A 25,560-nucleotide genomic window follows, 5' to 3' on the forward strand; every position below is an offset into this window, starting at 1 on the left:
TAGCGGCGAACACGGTCGGCGATCGTCGAAAATCTGATCAGCGGGTCAAGCGCGTCGGCTTTTATACAGCAGTCGTCGAATGTTCCAGACTAATCGTTGGGGCCCGCGTGCCTTCCACAAAGTTCTACACCATTCGTGTCAGGCGATGAAATCAGATAACATAAGGTTCGGCGACAGCAGACAGCGGATAGAAGCATCGATAACTTTCCAGAAACTTCGGATACATGCAGGCGCGTCCCGCGCTGTGCGATAACATTTGTTAGGCTGCGAAACGTGGTCGCCCGATAAAGATAAGTACACGTGTCAATATCTTCAACATGCGCATTCATGTCTCCTAAAACAATTATTTCACATCCTTTTCCTAGCTGATTGATGTCCGCTGCTATACAGTCCAACATTTTTTGTTTTCCTCTTTAGCATTTGATCCTGTCCAAAGGTATACAAAGCCTAGAAGTGTTTTCTCCCCCGCTACTTTTCCTTTTAGCCATAAATGCTCCTTGCATTTCTGTTTGACCCTTTGCCAATATGTATTTTTATGAATGAGTGCTCCAAATTCCCCCGCCCTTTCTGCTACCCTGCACTCTGTTGCAGTATTTCCATGCACAATCAGGGTTTTAAGGCGGTTGTTCCATGTCCCTAAGATGTGTCTCTACAAACCCATAAACCATTAAGTTCTCCTGCCTTAGTTGCTCTTCGATTTCCTCCCATTTTAGCCTATTTCTGCCACCTCACATGTTAATAAACCTTATGTCTGACTTAATTTGGCTCTGGTGCTTATTCCTGTCGCCTCTCCTACAGTACCGATGTTTGCGTGTTTGTGGCTCCTGCCTCGAATCGTCCACGCCTACACTGCTTCTTTCAGGGCTCTGGGTCCCCCTAAAAAAGCTGTTGTCTGGCGACCCGTCCTGCCCCCTATCCTTTTGCCAGTAGCACCACTGTAGTGAATGCCATCCTCCACAAAAGGCCGGGAGCCGGCTCCGTACACGTCCCTGTTGACCTCCATCACGCTGTACGCGAGTCGTCGGCTAAGACTTCTAATGACCCGATTGGCCTCAACCACCCTCCTTTCTATCTGGTCAGTCTGGCCCTGGCCTTCTGGGATAGTGCATATGGTCACATGCACCCTCCCGGAGGCCTCTCTAAGCTTACGCAGCCCAGTCTCAGTGTGCTTCTCAAGGCACTGGCTTCTCCCCTTAAGCACGTCATTGAGCCCAGCATGCATAATGACCAAGTCGCCCTCCGTGCTGTCGCCTACCACTTCCCGCGCCTTGGTCATCGCTTCCGCCATGCCCTTCCCCGCTTGCGCCTCCACCTGCACTCGCCCGTCCGCCTTCACGCATTCTTCAGCCCTCCCCACGTTGGAGACCCCTATCACCAGGACCCTTCTGCGTGCGAACCGTTTGCCGCCAGCCTGTGTCCGCTGCCGCTCTCTTCGCGCCCGCTGGCGCCCCTGTGGCTGCAGCGTCGCCTCACTCGGGGCTGTCAGGATTGGGGGCTCAATCCCATTGCTCGTGATCCGTTGTCAAGATTGGAGTCCGGCATGGATTAGAAGGTAGCTGGCCCATGCCGTCGTCCAACTTATCCACGCTGAGGACGTTGATGAAGGGAAGGACTGCTTCTCATCGAGAACGAGGAATAAGGGTTTATTTACAGTATTTACATGCAGTTCATCAGTCTAGCATGACTGCGAGAGAAAGTACGTCAGTCTAACACAACTGCTTGAGAGAGTGTCCCAGTCCAACATGACTGCTAAGAAAGTGTCCTGAGCATCCGCACAACAGCCGTTTATAAACACTCGGTCCTCCCCCGATTCCAAGGTGGCGGAAACGTTCGTCCAGTCATCGTAAACAAGCCGACTCTCCGCGGGACGGTTTACACACACAGATGCACGGCCCGGAGCCGACCCGCGCACTGCGCCCGGGTAGCCTTTGTCTTGCGTCTTGGTCGGCGCGTGGGAAGGGGTGTCCGACGACGTTCCCGCGACAGCTCCCCCACTCATAGCAGATCAGGTCCGCGTTGGGGAGTTCGGTAAGAATAGTTGGCCCGCCGAACTCATTCAGTCACAACGGCGACGAGGCTAGAGCGTAACGCCAAGGAAAGTTGCCGCCACTGTCGAAACTGGCAGGCAAAACTTGCGCTGCAGCTGGCCTTTCTTAACAGCGCCTCCATGGCCCGGAAAATCTCGACTGTCCAGCGCTGACAACCGCTGGGGAGGAAGAGAACGGCTGGTGGCCAGGGGGTGATGCCTTGGCTCGCAGCAACCACTTGCGTAATGATGTTACCGCCCCAAAACATCCAACAAGGACAGGCAACTGCAAAATGAACCCCACAACACGGCTCTGCGCCGAGATGACGTACCCTGGCTCTCACTTTAGACCCGCTAGGCTTCAAAAAGAAACATAAGTGCAGAAACAAAAAAAAATGCTGCATTTCGCTATGCCAATTTCTGAAGCAATATTGTGCTGACAAATTCAGCAATCATGGAGGGAATCCTGCTAAATGAGAGGGGATCTTCTTGGCTTAATAAAATTAACACTAGTAACTCTAAAATTTAGGCGGGACCCTCAAACGCAGAATTCAAATTAGCCTGCTCAAACCATCCGTATTGCTATGCAACTTTCCCTTCTTATATCTAACGGAGAAGTACTCTTGGAGAGTGAGACTCCTTCGGAGCAAGCGGCCATTTTTGTGTGACATTTGATTGAGCCACGTCAGAGGACAGTGGTCGGTCTCGAAGATGAACTTCGCTCCGTACAAGTAACACGACAACTTCTGGGTGGCCCAAACTAAACAAGCGCATTCCTTCTCTGAAGCGCTCCAGGCTTCCTTTCTTACAGTTAGTTTACGGCTGGCATAGAGGATAGGATGCTCCTCGTTATCGTCGCCGACCTGTCTAAGTACCACGCCCATACCTCTGTCGCTTGCGTCGCATTGAACAATGAATTCCTTTGTGTAGTCTGGCGCGCGAAGCACAGGACGAGAAACCAATAGCGCTTTCAAACTTTGGAAAGCGTTCTCTTTGTCCTTATCCCAGTGTACGCTACTCGGTGCTCCCTTTCGGAGGGTGTCCGTTAATGGACTTGCCATTTGCGTGTAATTCGGAATGTATCGTTGATAGTACCCCACAAGTCCCAAAAATGAACGAAGGTCTGTTTTCGTGCGCGGCTGAGAAAATTCTCCAATCGTAGCTATTTTCAGCTCGGCCGGCCGTCTCGTGCGCTGGCCGACAACATGGTCCAGATAAGTAACCTGCGAACACCCAAATCTACACTTTTCCGCTTTCATCGTTAAGCCGGCTTCCCTCAACCGAGAGAACACCTGTTTGAGATGCGATACGTGTTGTTCCCAGCTGTCCGAAAAAATTGCTATATCATCCAGATATGGCAAGGCGAACTCCTGCAAGTCTTTTAGGACAATATCCATTAACTTAGAGAAGCTAAACGGCGCGTTCTTCAGCCCGAAGCTAAGTGCCAGAGGGCGAAAAGTGCCTATATATACAGGTGACATGAATGCGGCATAGTGGCTGGCACTTTCAGAAAGGGGAACTTGCCAGCAGTGGCGTAGCTAGGTCGTCTGGCACCCGGGGCCCATAGGTCCTCTGTCACCCCCACCCCCCCTTATGTAGTCGAGGAAAGCGAGGATATCGACAATTTCCGGGTTCAACAATTTCCGCACGTTCCCCGGGTCCCCCTCTTCTTCGCTTTCTTTCCCAGAGATCGCGAATGCAGCAAATATACACGCTGTTTTTCCTGCGCTAAATAACACAGGGTGCTGCACTGATAACGTGTGATAAGCCCATGTGCACATCTTCTGTCAGACTGTAAGGCTTGGCAGCCAATACAAATGCTGCATCGTGAAAATACGACTCACGTCACAAGTAACAAAAATATCTTTATAATAAAGTTTTAATTACCAATTTTAGCGGCAATATTGCATTTGCAAAATTGAAGCCCGACATTCATATCTCGCCCAACAACAACTTCACAAAAATCGTCGTAGGTACTATGGCACGCAGTATTTTGTCTGTGGGCAGCCCTGAACGAAAACAAAAATTAAATTGTTTGTCAGTGACGCTGATTTCCCCACCCTATTAGAAAACGCTACCTGCCTCCCCGCTGCGCGGGCGCCAATGCTATAACAATTACGAGTTCTCTTCATTCTGATCAATAAAGCCTTGTTTTCATTTGCTGCTATACGGACAAAGGTGATTATCCGAGCTGCGGTACCACCGCAAGATTGGGAACAGAATAGAGCACGCTTCGCGTCGATTCTTGGCGTCACCATAAAAAAAGAAAGAAAAGGCCGCGATGAAGCCCGTGCCAGCGAAAGCTTGCACTACTGTTGATCTGCACTCGCAATGGAGAGGATTAAGGGTCAACGTCACTGGACCACTATTTCATATTTCTTTCGCTGCTGCCATATACTGGGCGCCGCCCGCAGTGCCAAAGTACTGTACGTTGTAGCACCCAAAACGATTTTGTTTAACAAGTTTTTGTTGAGTTAATAATGTGATTTTGAGTCCTCAATTCTCGAATTGAAGTGCTTCCTCTATAAGTACTATTATTAAGGATATGGTTATTACTTATCTGCCATATTTTTCGCGCTACCGAGTTCCTAGTAATCACAAAAAGACATAACTTCATAGAATCTCTATCGGGAAATATCCTTACAAAATTCACCTTTCTTTTATAAAATTCTGTGCAGCTGATACAGACACTGTACTTGTGACATGAAGTCAGACAACAACAGTTTTCTGAAACTTTCGAGGGTAAGAAGGAAAGCGTGAAACATAACGGCAGGTTTCGCAGCGGCTTCTCGGAGCGAGCGGGAGAGGGGAAGTAAAAGCGAGCCGGACATCACGGCGGGCCCGCGACTACAGCCTGTCGAGTCATACGCCGCCAAACTCTTCGGCCGAACCGAGTCTGAAGACGATCCAGAGAATCCAATTCGCGACTTTTAACGGCCCCACTTATGCAACGTCGCTCTCAACGAACGCTTCGCCGTAAACGCGAGCGCCGGGCGCGCTGGTTGAACGCCCTCTTGCTGCTGTCTTTGTTCGTCTTCGCTGCGCGTTCTGAACGGAAAAGGGACCCAAGAGCCCCAGTGCCTTACAACGCCTCACTGTATGTTTAGCGACTCCTGCTCCCAGCATGAACGCACAGCACGAGCGGACCCCACATGAAACGTTCCGCTAAGGCGAGTAGTTGAGCGACCATTTCGCGAATTAAATTTTTTAGCCCGCACATTCGTGCAATTATTTCGTGGGGTGTTGATAGAGCTGTAGCCGACAATTCTGCGGCGCAACGCATCGGGTGCATGAGCTCGGGCTACTGGATACCGGAGCATTCTTTGCAATTTGCGCCCGGTCAATCCGGAGGAAAGAGGGGTGTCTTCAGGCGTATATGACACCCCCCCCCCAACTGGCCCCTTGCACCCGGGGCCCACGGCGCCCCCCCCCCCCCCTGTTGCTACGCCACTGCTTGCCAGTACCCCCGCACGAGATCTATAGTTGAAATGTATTTAGCAGCGCTAACTCTTTCAATTCGTTCCTCAATGTTGGGTATCGGGTACAGCTGATCCCTAGTGATGGTATTTAACTTCCTGTAGTCAACACACGGACGAGGGTCCTTGTTAGGGGTTTCTACAAGTATTAGCGGTGACGTGTAGACACTCTCAGCAGGCTCAATAACTCCCAACTCTAGCATGCGCTGTATCTCTGCCTCCATAATTTCTCTCTGTCGTGGAGACACCCTGCAAGGCTTTGATCTTACGGGTTCGGTTGATGTCAGCTCTATTTCATGCGTTATTATTTCGGTTCTACCCGGCCGATCGCTGAATCTGTCGAGATATTACCCTAACACCTCTTTTAGCTCATATACCTGCTCGGCTCTTAGAGCGTGCGAGCTTACCGAATGTTTTACTGCTTCTTCTAGGCCGATTTCAGAGTTGGAGGTCGCCCTATACTCCTTAAACTTGGTACTAGCGCCATCCTGATCTTTGATGGTATAGTTAACGACTCCGCTGCGCTCTACATACGGCTCCAACAAATTGCAGTGATATATCCTCACTTCCTTCCTGCGATCGGGTATTTTCAGAGCATAGTTAGTATCTGAAAGTTTGTGCAACACTTTAACGGGCCCGTCCCAGTGAACTTCAAGCTTGTTCTTTCTTGAAGGTTTGAGGATCATTACCTGGTCTCCGGGGTTAAACGTACGAAGCCACGCATTCTTGTCGTAATAGAATTTGGCGTTCTTTTAAGCTACTCCCATGTTCTTTTCGACTAGCTCTTGGGTTGCACTTAGCCGTTCCAGCAAATTTAGCACGTATTCAACCACAGTTGGACTCTCTCCTCTTTCTTCCCACATCTCTCTTAACATTCTCGGAGTGTCCTCCCATACACTAGTTCTGCTGGCGAGAGCCCTGTCGCTTCATGTGGAACCGTTCGCAAAGCAATTAAAGTAGCCAAAAGACAATCCTCCCAGTCCTCCTTGTGCTCGTAACAGAGTGCCCGCAAAACTCGCTTAAGCACTGTATGCCACACCTCTACACTGTTTGACTGAGGGTGATAGGCGGAACTGTGTATCAACTTTACCCCGCACTTTTGTAAGAATGTGGAAGTCAGTGAGCTGGTGAATACTGACCCTTGATCAGCCTGAATTTCGGCTGGAAACCCAACTCGTGCGAATACTGACAAAAGCCCGTCTACTACTTCGGTGGAACTGAGTTCTTTTAGAGGGATTGCCTCCGGAAACTTTATGGCCCAACGCAGCATGGTAAACAGGTACTTGTAACCTGAGTTTGTCTTTGGTAGAGGCCCTACCATGTCTATCACAAGTCATCTGATGGGCTCTGGTATTAAGGGCACTACCTTTAGTGGAGCTTTCCATGTCTCTCCTGGTTTACCGGAGCACTGGCAGGCGCCGCGTGATCTCGCAAATTTTTCTAAGTCATTGAAACAGCCAGGCCAGTAGTATTCCATAAACAATCTTTCTTTCGATTTGTTTATGCCTAGGTGGCCCAACCAACCATTTCCATGACAGAGACTCAAAAGGTCCTCCCTGTACTTAGTAGCTACGACTACCTAATCCAGAATCCTGCCTTTTTGTTCTTTTTAGTGCTGATATAACAAGCCTCCTTTCTCGTGAATTGTCACGTTGCACCTAGCAATTCCTTCTTTAGCTGTTACATGTAATTTAGCTAGGCTGACGTCATTCTTTTGCTCGTCTGCCCACTGCACCCTCTGTCCACACGTAAGAGCCGATCAAAGTTCTTTGATGTAAGTTAATGGTTCACCATTAACTTGCAGGTCGTGAAGATATGGGCTTAAAAGTTCCATATTCTCGTCCTTTTCATCCACGTAGGAGAAAACTACACTGGGCTTCCTGCAGTTTACAGCTATATGTCCCAGTTTGTGGCATTTATAACAGCGGATTGGTCTAAAAGATTCGAATTTTCTTTTCTGCTCTTTTTGTACGGTTTCCCCGTTAGTTTTCTCCTCGCTCTTTTCTGCTGGCTTTTCCTTTACGTCTACATGCTCCGATCGTCTAGTCTGCGAACCCTTTTTGAACGGAAATGGTTTCCGCGGTCCATTTCGACCGTCCCAATTACCGTCCTCGGCGTTCAACTTTCTACTCGTTGCGTACTCTTCGGCTAATTCAGCCGCTCTTTCTACAGTGTTTACATTCCCTCTTTCTTGCACTCACAGTTTGACAGCTTGGGGGATGCTTTTGTAAAACTGCTCTAGACACATGCATTCAATGATCATGTCTCTTCTGTCGTACGCTTCCGCGCTTTTCAGCCACTCGACTAGTTGGCCTTTAAGCCGTATGCAAACTCCGGATACCCCTCGCTATCTTTCTTGCCTGTGCTTCTAAACCTTTGCCGAAAAGCTTCGACTGAAAGGCGGTATTTCTTTAGGAGACTAGCCTTAACTTTTGCATAATCATATGCATCCTGTGCACTCAGTCTGGCGATTACTTCCGCTGCCTCACACGGCAACATAGACAGCAACCGCTGTGGCCATGTACTCGGACCGAAGTTCATCTTCTCGCAAGTCATCTCAAAATTACTTAGGAACAAGCCTATGTCGGCCCCGACCTCAAATGGCTTTAATAGCCTTTCCTTGCGGTATGATCCTGCCTCACTTGATCGTACCAGAGCCCCTTCGCTTACTTGAGACAACTCCAAACGTTTGCTTTCAAGTTCCAGTTGCATTTTTCTTAACTCGCGATCTTTATCGGGTTCCTCTCTCTCTCTCTCTCTGTCCCGTTCTTCTCTTTCTCTGTCCCGTTTCTCTCTTTTTTTCAGAAGTTCAAACCCCATTTCAATTTCTTCCTCACTGGCCTGTTCGGAAATTAGCTCCAATAATTACGATTTTAGCATTTCCTTGCGTACATCTAGGCCAAGTTCCTCACCAACAATCAACAATTCGTCTCTCAGCAGTGTCCTTAACTCCATGATTGCTGCTTTACTGCCTTGGTCCTGCTCGCTAAATCTAGCTAGGAAAACACAACCTAGCTAACACTCAACAATCTAGCTTCCCTACTGTTCTAAACAGAACAACCACAAAATGAAGCCTAGAGAGTCAAAGCAAGAACCAAGCACTCACCGCAGACACAGCACCACGTCGCAAAGTCCATCTCACCGCTGTCAGCCAGTTGTCAGGATTGGGGGCTCAATCCCACCGCTGCCACCAGTTGTCAGGATTGGGGGCTCAATCCCATCGCTCGTGATCCGTTGTCAAGATTGGAGTCCGGCATGAATTAGAAGGTAGCTGGCCCATGCCGTCGTCCAACTTATCCACGCTGAGGACGTTGATGAAGGGAAGGACTGCTTCTCATCGAGAACGAGGAATAAGGGTTTATTTACAGTATTTACATGCAGTTCATCAGTCTAGCATGACTGCGAGAGAAAGTACGTCAGTCTAATACGACTGCTTGAGAGAGTGTCTCAGTCCAACATGACTGCTTAAGGAAGTGTCCTGAGCATCCGCACAACAGCCGTTTATAAACACTCGGTCCTCCCCCGATTCCAAGGTGGCGGAAACGTTCGTCCAGTCATCGTAAACACGCCGCCGCTCCGCGGGACGGTTTACACACACACACGCACACACACACAGGTGCACGGTCCGGAGCCGACGTTAGAGGGGCTTCGTAGAACTCGAAGTCGACCCGCGCAGTGCGCCCGGGTAGCCTTTGTCTTGCGTCTTGGTCGGCGCGTGGGAAGGGGTGTCCGACGACGTTCCCGCGGCAACTCCCCCACTCATAGCAGATCAGGTCCGCGTTGGGGAGTTCGGTAACAACAGTTGGCCCGCCGAACTCGTTCAGTCACAACGGCGACGAGGCTAGAGCGTAACGCCAAGGAAAGTTGCCGCCACTGTCGAAACTGGTCGGCAAAACTTGCACTGCAGCTGGCCGTTCTTAACAGGGCACGTTGCGCTGCTTCGCTCTATCTACGCCGATTCACCGGCGGCGAGCCCACGACCGCTTGCTCCAATATGCGAGGATGGATGGACGTTATGAGCGTCCCCTTTGGAACGGGGCCGTGGGTTGCGCCAAAAAGCTCTTGCTATTATACTGGCCATAATGTCCTACCTATGTTAAACAACAAAAAAAACACTATGAACTCGCGCAACCAAATTTTCTGATCCCCTATTGCGAACTGTGCTTTTGTACGTCTCCGTTTTTGGTCGTTTCCCTACTTTTATTCCACCAATCCTCCAATCGCCTCGTACTAATCCCTATTGCGGACATGTTTACTCTTCCACTGCTCTTGCTGAACCCGAGAGCTTCAAGGAGGCCAGTGGTGCCTAAATCGACCGCTGGGTAGACGTCTTCACATTCTAATAAAACATGCTCCATAGTTTGCCTAGCTTTACCACAGCAAGCACATGCTTCTTCTTCCTTCTTGTATCTGGCTTTATAGGTGCGCGTTCTAAGGCATCCCCATCTCGCTTCGAAAAGTAATGAGCTTTCTTTTGAGTTATCATAAATTTTTTCTTTCCTCATTTCGTTTTTTCCTCTTAAGTGGCAGGTTTCTTTTCCATTGCCGCCCCCCATGAGATTATTTCAGCCTCTCCGACTTTCCGCTTGACCTTTGTTGCTGTGTTGCCCACCCTACAGGCTGCATACTTGCTGGTAAGCTTCCTAGTCCTTTTCCTCCGCTGTGAATCAATGTTTTTTCCTGTACAGATACCTCAACTCTCTCCCAGCCCATTTACTTTCTTCCATATTCCTCACTCGTTCTTCGCACTCAATTTCAATGCGAGCTTCCCTCACTTCAAAACCAGTCCAGACCATATCACCCTGCACAGCTTCATTTGTACTCTTCCAGTGAGCGCCAAATGCGAGGCGACCCACTGACCTTTGGTTCACATCGAGTCCTGATTGTACCCCTGATTTAAAGCACACAACCGCATTTCCAAAAGTAAGTCCTGGAACCATTACACCTTTCCACATACCTCGGAGCACCTCGTACCTATTGTATCCCCATAGCGCTCTGTGCTTCATTATGGCTGCATTTCTCTTCCCCTTCACTGTTATTGTTTTTTTCTGTGTTTGCATATATCTATTGCATTCGCTTATCCATATACCAAAGTACTTATATTCTTTTACCCGAGGTATTTCCTGGCCCTGTATCGCCCCTGTCTGTTCACTGTTTTCATTGAATACCATAACACCTGATTTTCTAACATTAAATTTCAAACCTAAATTGTTGCCTTCCTGTCCACAGATATTAGCCAGACGTTGCAAATCACTTTCCTTGTTAGCTAGCAACACAATATCGTCCGCATAAAATAAACCTGGAAGCTGCTGCTCTACTACTGTACCCGCCTGTTTGCATCAGATTAAACCCGATAGTGTTTCCTTCTAGCGCCCTCTCCACCCTCACCATGTACATCATATACAGCAATGGGGATAAGGGGCACCCCTGCCTCAGTCCCTTGTTTATATCATCTTTCTCCTCGCTCCTCATCCCTTCCCATTGAACACCAAACGGTATTTTCTAGGTAAATCTCTCTCAAAAGCTGTAGACAATCGTAATCTAAGCCTTCCCCTTCCAGAATATCCCTCAAAATGTTGCGGTCTACGTAGTCATAGTTTAGTCATGTAATGTCTAAAAAGGCCACTTATAACGGTCTGCTTTCTACTTCTGATATTTGAATACACTGAGAAAGAACAAATAAGTTATCATCCAAACGTCTACCTATTCTGAAGCCATTCTGAAGTTCCCCCAAAATGCCATTATTCTCTGCCCATGCTTGAAGCTTTAATTTGATTGCCTGCATTGCTAGCCTGTATATACCGATGTAATGGTCAACGGTCTATACGAGTGAATTCTATCTTTCTCCCCCTTACCTTCATAAATTAAATTCATTCTACTTTGTCGCCAACTGTCTGGCATATTCGTCTATCTTTCAAAGTTTTTTCCACTGCTTTCACCAGAGCTTCCTTACTTTTTGGCCCTAGTTCATCAATCAGCCTAACGGTAACCTCGTCTAGGCCTGTGGCTCTGCGCTTAGGAATTTTCCCTTCGACTTTCTTCCAGTTGAAATTTGTCAGCACCAGCTCCTTTTCCACCTGGGTCTCTTTCATGCTCTTTTTTTCTTCAAATACAACCTCGGCATTGCCTTGGAAAGATTCGGCTGTTATTTTTCGGATGTAATTTATTGCCGCTTCTCCTTCCAGTCTGTTTTCATCTTCGTCTAGGATATGTTGTTGTATTGTTGTTGACTTCCTGCCTAATAATTTTATGTGGTTCCGAAATATTCTGGGTGCGGCCTTCTTTTTCTCACGTATTTCTGACAACTATCGTTCACTTTCACCTTTTATCTTTGCTTGCACCAGTATTAGAACCATAGACTTTTTCTCTCGGTATATTTCCCATTTACTGGCTACTTCATTCTGCGGCAACTGCGCCTTCTTTGCCTGCCTTTGCTCTTGGGATGCTTTCTGTAGTTCGGCGATCGCTTCTCGCATCTCCCTGTTCCACCAGCTTTCCCGTTTCTTTTTTTCCTTTCCAACGAATATGTTGTTTCTCTTTCCGTATTTCTGTCGTTATTACACTTAGAAGCTCACTATATTCCCACTCTTTATTTGGCCATTTGCCAAGTTCTTCCTTGACTCTAGTGGCTATATTTGTTATTTGTTCAGCGTTCAAATTTGTACTGGCCATTTTGCACTCCTTGCTCTCTCTCCCAACCACATATCCCATTTTCGAAATGATGCGTTTATGGTCACTCCCTATGCTGCTATACCCTTCCTCAACAATGAACATTTCTCTCAACTTATTATTAATTCCTTCTGTCATCAGACAGTAATCAGTGGTTGATTTCCGGTTTCCCATTTCCCACGTGATCTGCCCTTCACGCTTAGGCCCTGAATTTACGATAATGAGGTTACGTTGCTCACAAAGGTCTAGCATTGACTTCCCGTTGTTGTCAGTATAGCCATCTAAATCCTGTATGTGGGCATTCATGTCACCTAGTAGGATAATTTCAGCACCATTCCCGAAACCCTTAATATCAGCGCTTATGCATTCCACAAACTCTTTATTCTTCTCTGTGCAATTATTTCCGGTCCACAAATACGTGACGCCCAGCCAAGTTTTTTTTTCCCACTCATTGTACCTGATAACCAAAGATGCTCTTGACATTTTGAATTTACTCTTTTCCATTTGGCTTCCTGATGGATGAGCATTCCGACTCCCCCTCCCTTTCTTTACGACTTAGTTTTGTTGCACCCTTCTCAAACATAATTCTCTATCACTGGCGGCTCTTCTGAGTCTCTAAGGTGCATTTCTGTCACCGCATACACTCTTTTTGTTCTCTATTTAACTGCTCCTCAATTTCTGCCCACTTTTTCTTTCTTCTGCCGCCCTATATGTTTATGTAGCCTATTGCATGGCGAGCTCTCTTTCTTGCTTTCCTCCTCTTTCTGTTATCGACGGCGATGCTCTTCTGAGGTTCCCCCAGGGGACCTTCTTCATGACTACCTACTCTTGCCTCCTGAGGGCCCGTGGGCCCCCTAAAAAAGCAACAGCGCGACCACCAAGTCGCCAGCCCTCTTCTCGTGCCAGCCTGTAATTGAAGTGGATCCCGTCTCGTTTAAAACATCCACACCTTCTCACTTCCCTGTTTATTTCGACAACTTCGAAGCCTTTCTCTCGGCTCATTTTCCATATCGCCTCATTTGCAGCCACTACGGCTCTTTGTACGTGACTGTCTCGTACAGGCACCTTCATCGCCGTGCACACCACGATCTGCACCTGAGGGGATAGCTCGCGCAAGTCGTCCACCCCCTTCGCCAAGCGTTGGGCTAGTCCTGTCCCTTTCCTGTTTTGGACGTCATTTAGCCCACCCGCTACTATGACAAGGTTGCGCAGGTGGGCATATTCCGCGAGCTTTTCTTTTGCTCGCTCCATGACAGAACCCAGTGTCCGCCCTGGAAATGTCCCTACCGCCACTCTTTTATCGCCTTTCACCCTCTCCACAATTGCTTCTGAGCACCCAGCCAGGTTTGAGTCGCCGGCGATAATCATCCTTTCACTCTCTCCTATCTCTCCATACTTCCCTTTGTCCTTTTAGGTAGGTGCCGCTCTTTTCAGCTAACCCTTCACCACGTTGCACGCATTCCATGTACTTTGCTAGCACTCCCTCTCCTGTCACGTCGGGCGACTGCGTTCCATTGTCACGCACATTCTCGTTCACAATGGCGGCCCTGTTCAGCTTTTCCTCGGCTGCTTCAAGTCTTTTTTCAACCACATTCCGTGCATCACACTCCCTCTTTAGCTCATTTTTGAGCTGTTCCACCTGTTTGACAAGCTCTTCCTGGAAGGCCTCCATTTTCTGCAGCCTAGTATCGACATCACAGTGTGTGCCGGTTGACTCGATTCCCTCTCCATTCTCATCCGTGCCCTCATCTGCCTTGAGGGACCCCCCGCGCACTGTCTGCTTTCTCGGCTTTCTTGCCATGTATTGCCCGGCTTTTTCTGATACGAATACTATAATAATATAATAATGCAGAGCACGTGCCTTTTAGCAAGAACCGATACGCACAGTATTCAAATCCCCAAATTGTCGCAAAGCAACTCTCACCACTGTTTCAAAAGCAATCAATGCTGCGGAGACCCAAGATATGACACGCTCATGCACGCGCTCAGCCACGTGCCCACGCTCTCTTTCCTACCAAAGCACGCACAGTAAGACCACTAATAGCTATTAGTCTCAACTATTAGTGAATTATTAGTAGTCTAGTAGTCTCGACTATTACTAATAGCTATTAGTATCTCTAATAACTCAACATCCCACTCGGCTCGAGCCGCTTAGAGTTATGTATATGCTACCAAAAGTAGCTATATGCTACCTTTGGTAGCATATACAGTTACTCTAGAGCCGCTATGTGAGCGCCATCTGGTGGGGCCTCAAAGGGGCTTCCCTCCTCACGCTCACCGTATTTCAACCCCCGCATGCGCTCGGCTACGACAATGCTCAACGCAGGCACGGGCGCCCAATAGGTGCGTTCTAAACGAATTCTCCTTCTCCATATATTAGGTAGGAGCCCCTTAGCTAAAGCTTCCTTCGAACATGTTTTAATTACAGCCACTCGCGTGTTCGGCCAACCTTGATGCCATGGAAGTAGCTCAATGTAGCCGTCCGTAGACTGCTGGCAATCACTACCTTAGACTCACGAGGAGCCTTTTCAAAATGATGGGATGTACCTCAAGAGCACTCAGTCAGGATCCAACAGATACGAATCCACCGAACCTGCAGCAATACCGGCTGTCAATTTGCACCCAGCGGCATTGTCACCTCGCTACCTTTTGGATCAAAACGGCAAGTTTGGCCAGTTGGTTGGGATTCATAATAAGTTTGTTACAGCGCAACAAAAGACAAGGACAAAAGAAGGCATAAAATGACGACACGGCGCTGACTTTCAAGTGATATTTTGTTGAAGATATGTCTAGCATATCTAACATAACATTTTGGGGCTGGGCATTTTTTCAAGCTCGTCAGCGATTTAACGACAAAATGATCGTCCTGCCGAGCTTCCAGAAGCTGTCTGCTGAATGCGATAGTCACAGACACTATGGGGTCCAGGTACACTTTTGTGCGGCGACGGCAGCTTAAGGGCAAACTGGAAAGGTAAATCATGGAGGCTTGCCAGATTAGCGCATATGCAGATTTGAGTATCAAGTACGATCAGGGCATCTGATGGACAAGGAATAATGACAGAGCAACGCCTCCTTTAAAAAGATGCCTGCCGCCCTTACCTTTCCCCTTTTCCTCCTTTCCACCTGATGTGGTAGCTAACGATCTTTGCGGTGGTCGCTTGCAACACATGAGCGCATGCGCACATCACCGCATGACAGCGCGGCCGCCCCTACCGCCGCGACACCACACCACCCCAGCCCCCTTGGCGGAGATAGGGAAGTAGGTGGCGCCATCTCCTGACAACCGCAACTCATCATCGTCATCATCAGCCTGGTTACGCCCACTGCAGGGCAAAGGTATTCTAGTACACTCTAGCAAAGGCCTCTCTCATACTTCTCCAACTACCCCGGTCATGTACTAATTGTGGCCATGTTGTCCCTGCAAACTTCTTAATCTCATCCGCCCACCTAATTTTCTGCCGCCCTCTGCTACGCTTCCCTTCCTTTGGAATCCATTCCGTAACTCTTAATGACCATCGGTTATCTTCCCTCCTCATTACGTGTCCTGCCCATGCCCATTTCTTTTTCTTGATTTCGACTAAGATATCATTAACTCGCGTTTGTTCCCTCACCCAATCAGCTCTTTTCTTATCCCTTAACGTTACACCTATCATTCTTTCCATAGCTCGTTGCGTCGTCCTCAATTTAAGTAGAACCCTTTTCGTAAGCCTCCAGATTTCTGCCCCGTACGTGAGTACTGGTGAGACACAGCTGTTATAAACTTTTCTCTTAAGGGATAATGGCAACCTGCTGTTCATGAGCTGAGAATGCCTGCCAAACGCGCCCCAGCCCATTCTAATTCTCCTGATTATTTCAGTCTCATGATCCGGATCCGCAGTCACTACCCGTCCTAAGTAGATGTATTCCCTTACCACTTCTAGTGCCTCACTACCTATCGTAAACTGCTGTTCGCTTCCGAGACTGTTAAACATTACTTTAGTTTTCTGCAAATTAATTTTTAGACCCACCCTTCGGCTTTGCCTCTCCAGGTCAGTGAGCATGCATTGAAGCTGGTCCCCTGAGTTACTAAGCAAGGCAATATCATCAGCGAATCGCAAGTTACTAATGTATTCTCCATTAACTCTTATCCCCAATTCTTCCCAATCCAGGTCTCTGAATACCTCCGGTAAACACGCTGTGAATAGCATTGGAGATATCGTATCTCCCTGCCTGACGCCTTTCTTTATTGGTATTTTGTTGCTTTCTTTATGGAGGACTACGGTGGCTGTGGAGCCGCTATAGATATCTTTCAGTATTTTTACATACGGCTCGTCTACACCCTGATTCCGCAATGCCTCCATGACTGCTGAGGTTTCGACTGAATCAAACGCTTTCTCGTAATCAATGAAAGCTATATATAAAGGTTGGTTATATTCCGCACATTTTTCTATCACCTGATTGATAGTGTGAATATGGTCTATTGTTGAGTAGCCTTTACGGAATCCTGCCTGGTTCTTTGGTTGACGGAAGTCTAAGGTGTTCCTGATTCTGTTTGCAATTACCTTAGTAAATACTTTGTAGGCAACGGACTGTAAGCTGATCGGTCTATAATTTTTCAAGTCTTTGGCGTCCCCTTTCTTATGGATTAGAATTATGTTAGCGTTTTTCCAAGATTCCGGTACGCTCAAAGTCATGAGGCATTGCGTATACAGGGTGGCCAGTTTCTCTAGAACAATCTGCCCACCATCCTTCAACAAATCTGCTGTTACTTGATCCTCCCCAGCTGCCTTCCCCCTTTGCATAGCTCCCAAGGCTTTCTTTACTTCTTCCGGCGTTACCTGTGGGATTTCGAATTCCTCTAGACTATTTTCTCTTCCATTATCGTCGTGGGTGTCACTGGTACTGTATAAATCTCTATAGAACTCCTCAGCCACTTGAACTATCTCATCCATATTAGTAATGATATTGCCGGCTTTGTCTCTTAACGCATACATCTGATTCTTGCCAATTCCTAGTTTTTTCTTCACTGCTTTTAGGCTTCCTCCATTCCTGAGAGCATGTTCAATTCTATCCATATTATACTTCCTTATGTCAGCTGTCTTACGCTTGTTGATTAACTTCGAAAGTTCTGCCAGTTCTATTCTAGCTGTAGGGTTAGAGGCTTTCATACATTGGCGTTTCTTGATCAGATCTTTCGTCTCCTGCGATAGTTTACTGGTATCCTGTCTAACGGAGTTACCACCGACTTCTATTGCACACTCCTTAATGATGACCACAAGATTATCGTTCATTGCTTCAACACTAAGGTCCTCTTCCTGAGTTAAACCCGAATACCTGTTCTGTAGCTTGATCTGGAATTCCTCTATTTTCCCTCTTACCGCTAACTCATTGATCGGCTTCTTATGTACCAGTTTCTTCCGTTCCCTCCTCAGGTCTAGGCTAATTCGAGTTCTTACCATCCTATGGTCACTGCAGCGCACCTTGCTGAGCACGTCCACATCTTGTATGATGCCAGGGTTAGCGCAGAGTATGAAGTATGAAACCGCAACCCCACCGACCGCAACTCAAGGCGCGACGGCTACAATGGGTAAGCGAGCGACGCCGCAGGCATCTTTCTAGAGGAGGCGTTGGACAGAGTTTCAGCACACCCCCTTCCCAGCCCTCGCCTTCTGTTTTGTTTTCACTCGTGCTGACCCTGCTGCCACTGGTGTAGGCAAGGTACGATATATGAAAGTTATTGCATTCGCCTCGATACCTTTATACCCACCTCTTTTTCATGCTTGTGGGTGAATGTTTCATCAATAAACCTCGGTGAGCCTATTTCATGTTCATGTCCTGTTCATTTCACGTACCCTATGCACAAATTGGAAAGGCCTGCCTCGGTCCCAACGTTCTTCAGACATACTTCAGTTTCGCAGCTTCACCCATGGCTATGGTGTCTAGATAGACACCATACTAGGGTGGCTAGAAGGCCCTTCTAGCCACCCTAACCATACTATGGCTTCACTCGGGAGATGGTCGAAGTGGTGGTCACGCGAACTAGCGGCGCTGCGATCGCGTCTTTTGTCACTTTTTGTTTCGTTTCTGATAGAAGTTGCTTCATTTCTGGTAGATATCCGGTTTCATTTTGAGTAGTTATTTCAGTTCTTAATTTTGAGCCTCTTTGTGAAAATTTGTGAAATTGTGTAAATGCGTTTCTGGTAATGAACTTGAAACTTGACTTCTGCTTTCACTTCTGGTTTCATGTTCGTTGCGCTGCATTGTCTGCCGCTATCCTTCTCCGTTTTGTAGGTGTTGTGGGATGTGTCGCGATTTGCTGTCTTGAAAAGTTTCTTTAAGAAGAGTTTCCGCGTCTCATGACAGCAAGAAGTTCCCTATGCCGTGCTGTTTTGCCCCCAGCTGCACCAGCGGCCTGAAACAGGATGCCGCTGGTCGCCATTTCTTCGCACCGCCACAAGATTCTGGGGAGTTTAAAGTTGGGAACGCATGCTACACCGAAAAGGTAAACGCCTCACAAATTTATCAAAAGTCTGTGAACGCCACTTCGAGGACGACGACATTTTGAAATACTACAAGCATGTTGTGGGTGACAAAGAAATATTGATTCCTCGCGGGAAATGGATGCTTGTTCCCGGCGCACTTCGTCGGCTCTTTCCTGGGCTGCCTGAGCATATCTCAAAGCCAAAAAATGTGAAGCGAAAACGACGCCCACCAAAAGAACGAGCGCAAGTGCCGGCAAGTACATCGGGCGAAGCTTGTAGTGACAGCGCTTCAACTTCAAACCTGCTGTTGGGCTTGGAAGAAGGAACTCCAGAAATATGCGCTACGCACTTTGTGCTCAATGAGCTCACGAACGTGACACTGCCTGTTGCGCTCTGGAAGTTCGAAAATGTTTAGGACGACGCAACACAGAAGCGATGTGGAGTATTTTATATGAGGCAACTGGTAGCCGGGCATCTGCGAGTAATGAAAACTGTTGCGCTTGAAGATGATGGTACTTGCTGCATAAACGGCTACAGCAAAATTCACAAGAGGTTATTTCGAGCTGCGGTTAGCATTGCAAGTGTGGAAAGAATCCTGAGAGAAGCAGACAGCTTGAACATATGCGCGGGCGTGAAAGCAGGCCAGCGGGACACCGGCGACATCAGATAACATACACCACAAGCAGTGCAATGTACTTTCAAAGCAACTAGTCTGCGCACGTTGTCTCCGTCTACAGAGGAAACTTCGACTGAGCATTAAGGCTCCGAGCGCAACGCTCAAGCGATATCAGAAACTACGCCATGTGAAGAAGAGGCTGCTAAGGCGGCTGCTGCGCAACTAAAGCAAAAGAAGGAAATTTTGGCTCTGAAGAAAAGGCTTTCTGAAATGCCCGATAACAGAATCGAGGAAACGTTCGCCGAACTTCTGCCTTTACAGCGACTTGCATTTATGACATCGTTTAAACAGTTGAATGCAAAGTATCCGTGTGGCACGCGGTACAATGGGGACTGGCTTCTGAATTGCTTAATGCTAAGAATAGCGAGCCCTCGAGCATATAAGCTTCTATCTGACATGAACATGTTGCCTTTGCCCTCCCTGAGCCGTCTCACACAAATTCTGAAAGGAATACCATGCAAGTATGGTTTCAATCCTCTCTGTATGGAATCTATTGGAAAACAGCTGGGCAAGAGAGCAGATGGGAAGAAGTTCGGCACACTGATTTCGGATGAAATTAAGTTACGCCAGGCGTACGATTTCAACAAGTCAACCTTCAAACTTGATGGTTTTGTGGGCTACGGTGGCATTTCAAATGAAGGAACGGACCAACTTGCAGATCATGCGCTCGTGCTGATGTTTGTACCACTTCTGGAGAGCTGGGTGCAACCAACTGCCATCTTTGCCACGAAAGCTGCTGCGCCTGGCAGGATTTTAGCAGAGCTGGTGTTGCAAGCAGTAATGCAATTGCATAAACATGGTGCTACGGGGATCGCCGTAGTCAGTGACGGGGCTGGGAACAATCGCTCGATGTGGAAGCAGATGGGAAACGGCGGCAGCTTAACCTCACCTTCTCACAAGATTCCACATCCATGCCTGCCTGAGCGCGCGTACCTGTGTGATGTGCCACATGCCCTGAAGTGTGTACGCAACCATTTGCTCAAGCACAAATATGGACAGGTGAGCTAGCGCAGTTTATTTCATAATAACCTGTGCTGATTGGCGCCGATAACTTTTTTTCAGAAAGCATAATCTCAAAGTCGTCCCCAAGCTCTCAGCAGCGCACGTAAACCCAACAAACTTGCAGAGAATGAACGTGCGACTCGTTGCACAGGTGCGCTATTAAAAATAGTAATATGCCTAAATATAGACGGTGGCTCTTTGTTGCTTTGAGAGTTTTTTTTTTAAATAACAACTGTTACACTTTGTTTACCTTCCACAGCTGTTCAGCGTAGTACTGCTATTGGATCGCAGTTATACAGGGCAGAAAGCGCTGAAGGCCTCCAAGGGAACAGAAGCGTTTACAATGACAATGAATGACGTCTTTGATGCACTCAACACAAAACATCCTGCAGAAGAAATACGAAAGGGCTCACCGAAGAGTACGCTTCAAGCCAGTGTACATGCGTGCAAATCAGTGTAATAATATTTAATGGAAGCCGTACAGTTTAGTGCAAACTACAAATTCATTTATTTGCGCAGGTAATTCAGAAGTTTCTCGACCTGCTCATCATCACGGAACACAACTACCACCACCGAAACATGCTTGTTTGCTTCGAGACAGACAACCGAAGCCTTGCGTGTTACGCTTCGGTACTCGACATAATTGACGAGCTCCACAAAGCTGGTGTCCCCTACATACTGACAGTGAAGCTCAACCAAGATCCCCAAGAGGTAATGCGCAAATGCTTGTTGAATTTTTAATGCATGCACAAACAAACCGCAAATGCAGTTTGTTTCATCTTGATTACTTTTATTACTGCACGCTATAGGACCATTAAATTAAAAAGTGCGTAGGCAAAATCACCCAAAGAATGCTTTCTTTATTCATTTCAGAAATTTTTCGGTGTTGTCCGTTCACTCCATGGCAACAATGACCACCCATCCGTAGTTCAATTCCGCCAGATTTGTAGATTGTCTTTGTTCACACCTGTGAAAAATGCAGTGAGAGGAAATTGCTCTGGCGCTCCCAATGGTGTTCTGGTGTCTCCTCACGACAGCCTGGGGCAAAAGGCAAAGGCTGCTGCTGAGCTGAAAGGTGCAGTTGAAGCAAAGCTATACAAGAAGCTGTGTAGGATGAGTCTTTCAGTAGGCCACATGGATGACTTGGGCGACCACGGGTACCAGAAAGCAGGAACACAAGAAATGGTTGTCTACTACTTGGCTGGATACACACTGAAGAATGTTACCAAATCAGTGTCTTGCGAACGGTGTGTTGAATCACTGGAAAGTGCTTCTGTGCCACCAAGTGCGCGTGACCCACGACCCTCGCATAGCCTTTCGACAGAGCCGAGGTCATTCAAGCCAGGGTGCTTACGTGAAGTCTTTCAGAATGTTCACCGTCGTCAAACACACAGAAGTAATTCGTCGAACACTCGACAGCAACGCAGTTTTTGGCGACTTATTTTGGAGCATCCTGGACGGGCTAGATAAAGCATTAGGATGCGATAATCATTATGAGGAAGGAGGTGACTGCTAATGTCATCAAGTTCTATCTTGTCATGCGCATGCACTTCTTTTCCAAAAAAAAAAAAAATGAACAGTGAGGAATCACTGACAGAGCAGGTGCAAGCAGCCAGAAAGAGGGCAAAATTATTGAGCAAAATTTGCTCAAAATTACTTTTTTGTGCACAAAGTAAATAAAAAGTGTCACTGTTTTTGTTCGTCAAAAAGAAAATGAATTAAGCTTTGACCTAAATACGTTCATAGTATTTAACTTCGTCCTTGCCACTGCTCGCAGATCACTTCCAACGCATTCCCACGTCCCATAATATCCGCGGACAAATATAAAAAATACGGGTGTCAATTAAATTTATTAGGCGAAGCGTTGACGGGGGTGGATCAATTCACCACAGCGTTGTCTCAAGCGACTGCTGGGCGTGATGCGTTAATGTCGCTACGTCTGCACAGGCGCTCGCCGTCTCTAATTACGACATATCTTAAGAATAAGCAGCAAAAAATAAAGCCCCCGCTGAAGGGAGCACCGTGGCGTTTTTATAGGGAAAAAAGTTGGTTGAAAAGCGGAATCGCATTGCACGACCGCTCATTTGCGGTGTAGTTGCAACCTCTAAACACTAGCTAGACATGCGAGTCGAGGGTCCTTGGCATACAATATTGTGCGGGCAGCCAAAACAATCGTCGAAGAGCGAACGGCACAGGCCAGTTGGGGAAAATGACCCACCGCAGTGTAGGCGACGCGCGCTGCGCGAGATATGTCACTGCAGCGCCGATAGTGCATAGACACCGTGAAGTCCCCATTACTTTAGCGCGGTAGGCTTGTCACAAAACTCAGACTACGCATGTGAACTACATTTATCGACGGATAAGCGCCTACAGGCCAGTCGGCGCAAACGACGCGCGGCGCATGACAAAAGACGTGACTGCAGCGCCGGTAGTTTCAGTGACGCCCGTTGCGGCCACGCCGGCCAGTGGGCTCGCATAGGGAGCTGCGAAACTGAAGTATTGCCCAAAAACGTTGCCTCGGTCCACTGCTCCACCAATGCAGCTGATGGCCTGCGATATTGACACGTGTACTTATCTTTATCGGGCGACCACGTTTCGCCGCCCAACAAATGTAATCGCACAGCGCGGGACGCGCCTGCATGTATCCGAAGTTTCTGGAAAGATATCGATGCTTCTACCCGGCTGTCTGTTGTCGCCGAACCTTGTGCTATCCGATTTCATCGCGTGACGCGAATGGTGTAGAACTTTGTGGAAGGCACGCGGGTCCGAATGATTAGTCTGGAACGTTCGATGACTGCTGTATAAAAGCCGACGCGCTTAACCCGCTGATCAGATTTCCGACGATCGCCGACCGTGTTCGCCGCTATCGTTGTGCTATAAGTGTAGCATGTTTTTGTGGGCACAGGTTCGCCCAATAAGTTTTGTATTTCACCGTATTGCTTTCTTCACCGTCACTACCACGTGACAATATGTTGCTTTTGATAGTACAAAGCAGCAGCACTTAGTTCACGACCTCCCCAAGACATTACTATCTCGTGCATGTACAAGTAGAAGCATAATGAGCTGCCAGGCCCGAAAGCAAGATTAAACACAGCATAGAATGGTCGTACACTTTATTCGACACTAACATGATGGAATTATGGTAGACTGTACTAATAATGCCAAGTGACTATGGCAATGTTCTGTATGGTTCACTCATGAAGGCAACACCTAAACAGTATTTAAGCCAACATCAACACTTCTTTACATTAATAGGGATAAAGTGCCAGATGTGATGCATTAGGTATACATGTATTGATGAAAAATTACTTTTCAGACATTCATAACAAAACAGAGCGATAATTAGCACTGCAATATTTATTTGGTGTTTCCTTTGAGTGAACCATACTGCACTGTCATGTTGCAAGAAGATGTCCTCCCAACCCTGCCCTTTCTTCAGTCCCTCTATTCACAGCTGTTAAAAACACTTGTGACGCTTCTCAAGCCCTGGCTGGAGTTCCTTTCATTCCTGGTGTCTTATGCTTAGGTGTTCCTTTGGGTGTCTTGGCACCTCCTTTTGCTTGGCCTGGTGTCTTCGACCCTCTCTGCCCGGGCGTCTTGGGTCCTCCTTGCTGCCCGGGCGTCTTGGGTCCTCCTTGCTGCTTGGGCGTCTTGGGTCCCCCTTGCTGCTTGGGCGTCTTGGGTCCCCCTTGCTGGCCGGGCGTCTTGGGTCCCCCTTGCTGGCCGGGCGTCTTGGGTCCCCCTTGCTGGCCGGGCGTCTTGGGTCCTCCTTGCTGGCCGGGCGTCTTGGGTCCTCCTTGCTGGCCGGGCGTCTTGGGTCCTCCTTGCTGCCCGGGTGTCTTGGGTCCTCCTTGCTGCCCGGGCGTCTTGGGTCCCCCTTGCTGCCCGGGTGTTCTGGGTCCCGCTTGCTGCCCAGGCGTCTTCGATCTCTTCCGCCTCTGCTTCTTCTGTGGGGTGGGAGTGTGAGGTGAGCCCTTCAGAGTAGGGCTACTAGGCTGTTTGCTGGGAGTCTGGCCTTTTGTGGGGGTCTTGGCTGCTTCTGCTTCCTGTTTGGCTGCATTTCTAGCCTTCTTGTTTTGGGGCCTTAAGACAGCATTCTGATTTTCCTTGAAGCCTGCAGCCTTGGTATGTTCTGCAAATCAAAACAGAAATAAGAATCTGCAATTTTCATCCAGGGATGCATAACAAAACACCCAACTACAAGCGTTAGGTATACACTACCCTAAGACCAAACTCCTCAGATAAAGTAAAATGCTTGACTCAAGAACAGTGAACCACATCTGTTTCTGCACTTATGGCTCAAGGCAGTAGTACAGGGAGCTGAATTTCAAGTGAAATTTATGTACACAAGCCAGAGCTTGAGAATGTACAAATCACTAGTGTTTTAAGATTTTAACCATACTAACTTACCATGCACATTGTCCGCCAGCAGACACCATACCAAAACACTGCTACCTAGTTTCACTTTGTCATTTAGCCACCCATCACATGGCTTTTGTCAGAAGTTACCGCACTAAATTATGAACAGTTGTGCTAAACAATGCCAGCTTAACTCTTCGCTGTCGGACCTTTCTGGCCATGACGCACCCCCAATGTTGGCTTGGTTTCAGGGAACGAGCATAACAGGGAATGAACATAGCAATTTATTTATGACTACGATTGATATACAAATAACATAGCCAATGGAATATGCACATTTTAGTGTTCTACGGCTGTTGTTAGTAAACATCATCATCCTCATCAGCCTGACTACAAATGAGGGTAACATGGAAAAAAACAAATGCTGCTTGTAACCTATACATTCCTCTCTGATAAAACTCCTGCCTGCCCTAATGTGAGCATTACTTCAAACGTATGCTTCTCGTGAGAGGCCATCGAAACAATGAAAAAAAAAAAAAAAAAGAAGCCTGAAGCGTCATGTACTCGGATGGTGGGTCGATAAAAATTAATGTAATTGCTGGAATAATTGTTCAAATAATTTCAATTTCTTGGCCTTCTATAACATGGAAAAAAAAAACGCTGCTCAATACTTCTTGAGAGTGGTAGATCTTAAAGCATGGGTCCAGGCACAAGCCTTGGTCACACTCGGTGCACATGACATGGGTGTCTTTTCTTTTGCCGTCAAAGAGTGTTCGAACACACGTGACACCTCCGATGGGTGCGGCTCCCTTTGGCTTCGCTCGGAGGAACCATTTGGGGAAAGTGTAGTGCTGCGAGCCTCGCCGGGTCATCACCGCTCCGTTTTCTACC

The 25,560-nt window shown here is 47.7% G+C and overlaps 3 protein-coding genes across 3 annotated transcripts in view; 1 reads left to right on the top strand and 2 right to left on the bottom strand.

Moving 5' to 3' along the window:
- Positions 1-25,560, top strand: part of Nubpl (NUBP iron-sulfur cluster assembly factor, mitochondrial) — a 99,216-nt gene that overhangs the window by 69,112 nt on the left and 4,544 nt on the right. The gene's annotated exons all lie outside the window — the stretch shown is intronic.
- LOC142579425 (uncharacterized) lies at positions 845-18,589 on the bottom strand. The gene is made up of 2 exons (XM_075689617.1): positions 18,556-18,589; positions 845-1,479 (listed from the first exon to the last, which is right to left on the bottom strand). The coding sequence occupies exons 1-2, from the start codon at positions 18,587-18,589 to the stop codon at positions 845-847; spliced, it is 669 nt and encodes a 222-aa protein (XP_075545732.1).
- Positions 23,409-25,560, bottom strand: part of LOC142582038 (uncharacterized) — a 54,476-nt gene continuing 52,324 nt past the window's right edge. The window contains exon 9 of the mRNA XM_075691461.1: positions 23,409-24,442. Coding sequence (XP_075547576.1) covers positions 23,790-24,442 — 653 coding nt within the window. The 3' untranslated portion in view covers positions 23,409-23,789. The remainder of the gene's footprint in view (positions 24,443-25,560) is intronic.

This window comes from Dermacentor variabilis, chromosome 1 (assembly GCF_050947875.1).
Source record: "Dermacentor variabilis isolate Ectoservices chromosome 1, ASM5094787v1, whole genome shotgun sequence".
Lineage (NCBI taxonomy): Eukaryota > Metazoa > Arthropoda > Arachnida > Ixodida > Ixodidae > Dermacentor > Dermacentor variabilis.

Coding starts and splice junctions, on each gene's coding strand:
- LOC142579425 (XM_075689617.1), bottom strand. CDS start 18,589: ATGGCGACCAGCGGCATCCTGTTTCAGGCCGCTG. Junction 1,480..18,555: donor CATCCTGTTTCAGGCCGCTG/GTGCAGCTGGGG, acceptor CAATCCTGACAG/CCCCGAGTGAGGCGACGCTG.